At 36.4% G+C, this 3,318-nt stretch overlaps 1 protein-coding gene across 1 annotated transcript in view; it reads left to right on the top strand.

Moving 5' to 3' along the window:
• The window catches only part of COMMD2 (COMM domain containing 2), a 15,047-nt gene extending 12,156 nt beyond the window's left edge, over positions 1-2,891 (top strand). Inside the window, exon 5 of the mRNA XM_008583254.1 lies at positions 400-2,891. Coding sequence (XP_008581476.1) covers positions 400-597 — 198 coding nt within the window. The 3' untranslated portion in view covers positions 598-2,891. The remainder of the gene's footprint in view (positions 1-399) is intronic.
• The last annotated feature ends 427 nt before the right edge of the window (positions 2,892-3,318 follow it).

Here is a 3,318-nt window from a genome sequence, read left to right as displayed (position 1 = left end):
TTTCTTTCCAAAGGTTTTAAAGTTTACTTTTCATTTTGAAGTCTGTGATTCATCTGAAATTTGATTTTTTTTTTTTTTCCTTTTTGTCTTTTTTCGTGTCCGGCAACGGATCGCAACCTTCAGTGTCGCGCCCGTACCGGACTGGGACCGGCAACGGGATCGCAACCCTCGGTGTTGCTCCCATACCTCGCTCAGCCAGTGAGCGGGAACCGGTCTGCATGTGGGATCCGAACCCTCGGCGGGAGCGCCACCGCGCTCCCAAGCGGCGCACTGTAGCAGTGCGCCACCGGGCCGGCCCTGAAATTTGATTTTTATGTATGGTGTAAGATAATTATAAATACTATGTGTTCAGCATGGTTATTGAATAATTATTGTGCTCTTATTCCATTTAAAATCAAGCTTGCAAGCAGAAGTCTTAGGCAACAAATTAAACCAGCAGTGACTATAAAGCTACACCTTAACCAGAATGGAGATCACAACACCAAAGTTCTGCAGACAGACCCAGCCACTCTGCTCCATTTGGTTCAGCAACTGGAACAAGCGTTGGAGGAGATGAAAACAAACCATTGTAGGAGAGTTGTGCGCAATATCAAGTAATACCAGTTTTAAGGTTTTAATCCCTTTTGAGCCATTTGTGAATTTATGATATACAGCAGTTACTTTTCAAAATTAATTTTGTATTAATTGATGGTGATAAATACATCTAGATTCCATGCAATTTCTTTTCCTGTTCCAAGATATTGAGGCCATGATCAGAAGCTAAAGTAAAATTCCTTTCCTGGTGCTACATGTGGTCAGCTTCTTGACAGATTAAAATGTATTTGTATTTTAAATGTCTAAATATAACTGAGTCAACTAGAGAAGCATCTGTACTGTTCATATCTTCTGTATATATGAATTACTATTCTGTTTTTGGTATTTCTTTTGGCTGCTTAACTTTATTGTCTTCTTCTTTCTTATAGATCAAAATTTGAAAATAAAATTTACAACATAATACTATTGCTATTCAGAATATTTCTAGGTAGTTCAATATTTTTGAGTTTTAAAAGCATCCCACATTAATAGCCACAGAATAATTGAAAGTATGATTTTTTTTTAAAAAATGCTATATTGTTATAAGTGGTGTATACATTTTTCTTTGTATGTGAACATGATAAGTATTTACCATATTGCTTAAGTTTGAGTTGTCATGACTAATTGGCTTAAATAGTACTCAACTTGTGTGATCATATTGCATTTTATCAAGGACTGATTTTTCCCATATACCCAAAGCATCTAAGAGTCATGCTGTCATTTACATTTATAGACAATGGATGCAGGAGGAATACAATCAATTCTTGATTATCCAGATGTGAATTACAGTCACTTCTTATAATTTTATTTGAATAAACTTTATAATTTTATTCAAGGGGGGACAGGAAGGCCATGTTTATTACATTACAAGCAAATATCTCCTTTTCCTTACAAACTTGATTTTTGTTTTGTTTTTTAGTAGGTAACCAAAGGTACTACTGGCATAGAAAACTCAGAGGCTCATTTGTCAGGTCAGCCTGAGAGAGTGAAGAGACACAGTGGCAGTCTTAGGGAGAAAATTCATATGGAAGGGTAGAAATGAGGGTTTAGTCTTAACTATGTATTCAGGGCCTTGTTCTGAGAGTCTTATCCCCATGGAACAACCCCAGAAGGCCTTTAGAACCGTAAAACTTTAAGCTGCACTCTAGGCCCTGTCAACACTTTGCTTCCAAAGAATTAGAGGTTTTCAAGTCAGAGTGACATCATGTTTCTTTCTCTTTAGAGAGGATAGAGAGCCTAGCAGGGAACAGAGGCCAGTGGGAGAAAAGCACACTTGAAATTGCCACCCATTGTCCCCTGCAGGTGTCCGAGCCACCCTTTTCCTATAGGTACATGTTCTGCAATTGTAAAATAACTATGTTATCATAGATTAGCAAACTATAATCAGAAATAATTTTTAATGATAGTGACAACTTGATCAATGAAGTTCTCATGTTAATAACCTCACAAACAAAAGGAAACTTTATATAGTACATGAAATAGTAGCATATGTCATCGGGTTTAAAAGCAACATGCCTGCCCAGCTTATATGATGAAAATGGCTCAGTGAGGCTTCTTACTTGTCCACGTCTGATGGAAGATAAACAGGGCTGACCCCAGCCAAGACTGAATAATAGCCCTGTGTACCCTCAGAGCAGCCTTTCTTCTACCTCTTTGTCCACTGTTTTTACCCTGATCAAAACAAGAAAACCAACACTGGTTTTCTGGGTTTGGAGTTTTTTTTGTATCAGAATCTCCTGGCCTCCTTTTTCTGTACATCATTATTTCTTCTGTGATGTTCTGCCTTCTTCACCTTATGGGGCCAGAGTGAGTTGGGAGCAGGCTCCCTACCTTCTTTTAGAATCTGGAGCTCACCTTTTACTACAGGACATTAAATGAGCCTCCTCCTTTCCTTATTCAAACATTCACATCTTTATGGACTCCCCTGCCTTATGTGTTTTATGGCACATTTGATATTTTTTGTAGCTTATATATGAATTTTCTGCAGATGCAGTCACTGTTCTACAATCCAGTTTGACCCAGGCTTCTTGACTCTGAGTAATGTACCTTTACATCTGTAACTATCTAAATTTTTATTAAAACGTTTTGGATTATGAGTATTCTGATTTTTCAAGATTGACTGATGCAGGTTTAGACTTAAGTGTCATATCCTTCATGTCTCAAAGCCAGAAGAGTAACATCTCATCTCAGAACAGAGCTGTGGTTATCTGTTGTTTTTAATCTCCAAGAGAAAATACATAATACTTCTTTGTAGTTTTCATAGCCCTTATGATGAGGAAGTTCTGTCAGCTGCTATATTAAAGTCCTGCTATAATTTACTCTTCTCTGTACTTGTTTTTAAAAATGTGTGTTTGATTAAATCCCTCCTGAGCTTACTCTTTCAGAATTTCCATTATCATAGGTTACTCTCTCATGTATTTTCCTTTTTTCCACAAACTATAAAAAATATTTTGGTGGAAAGGTTATCATACTTTATTGCCTTTAACTTAAATATGTTCACTTTTAAAACCACCATGTCTGTTATGTTCAAACTTAAATACTTTCCTTAGAACAAAACAAGCCCAACTCCACCATTAATGTGGCTAGTTCAGTGAGCATTATCAACTTTGGAAATAATGTTTTAATTATAAAAGCAGAATAAGCCCATTGTTTTTCAGCTTTGCAAAACGTTATATACTATGGAGACAAGAAAACAATGATATACGTTATGGTATTAAAATATATATATTTAACAATTTGATCACT

The sequence above is a fragment of the Galeopterus variegatus genome, unplaced genomic scaffold (assembly GCF_000696425.1).
Source record: "Galeopterus variegatus unplaced genomic scaffold, G_variegatus-3.0.2 Scaffold2870, whole genome shotgun sequence".
Classification (NCBI taxonomy): Eukaryota; Metazoa; Chordata; class Mammalia; order Dermoptera; family Cynocephalidae; genus Galeopterus; species Galeopterus variegatus.
The sequence above is the reverse complement of the archived record's forward strand: the minus strand, read 5'-3'. Positions and strand labels throughout refer to the sequence as shown.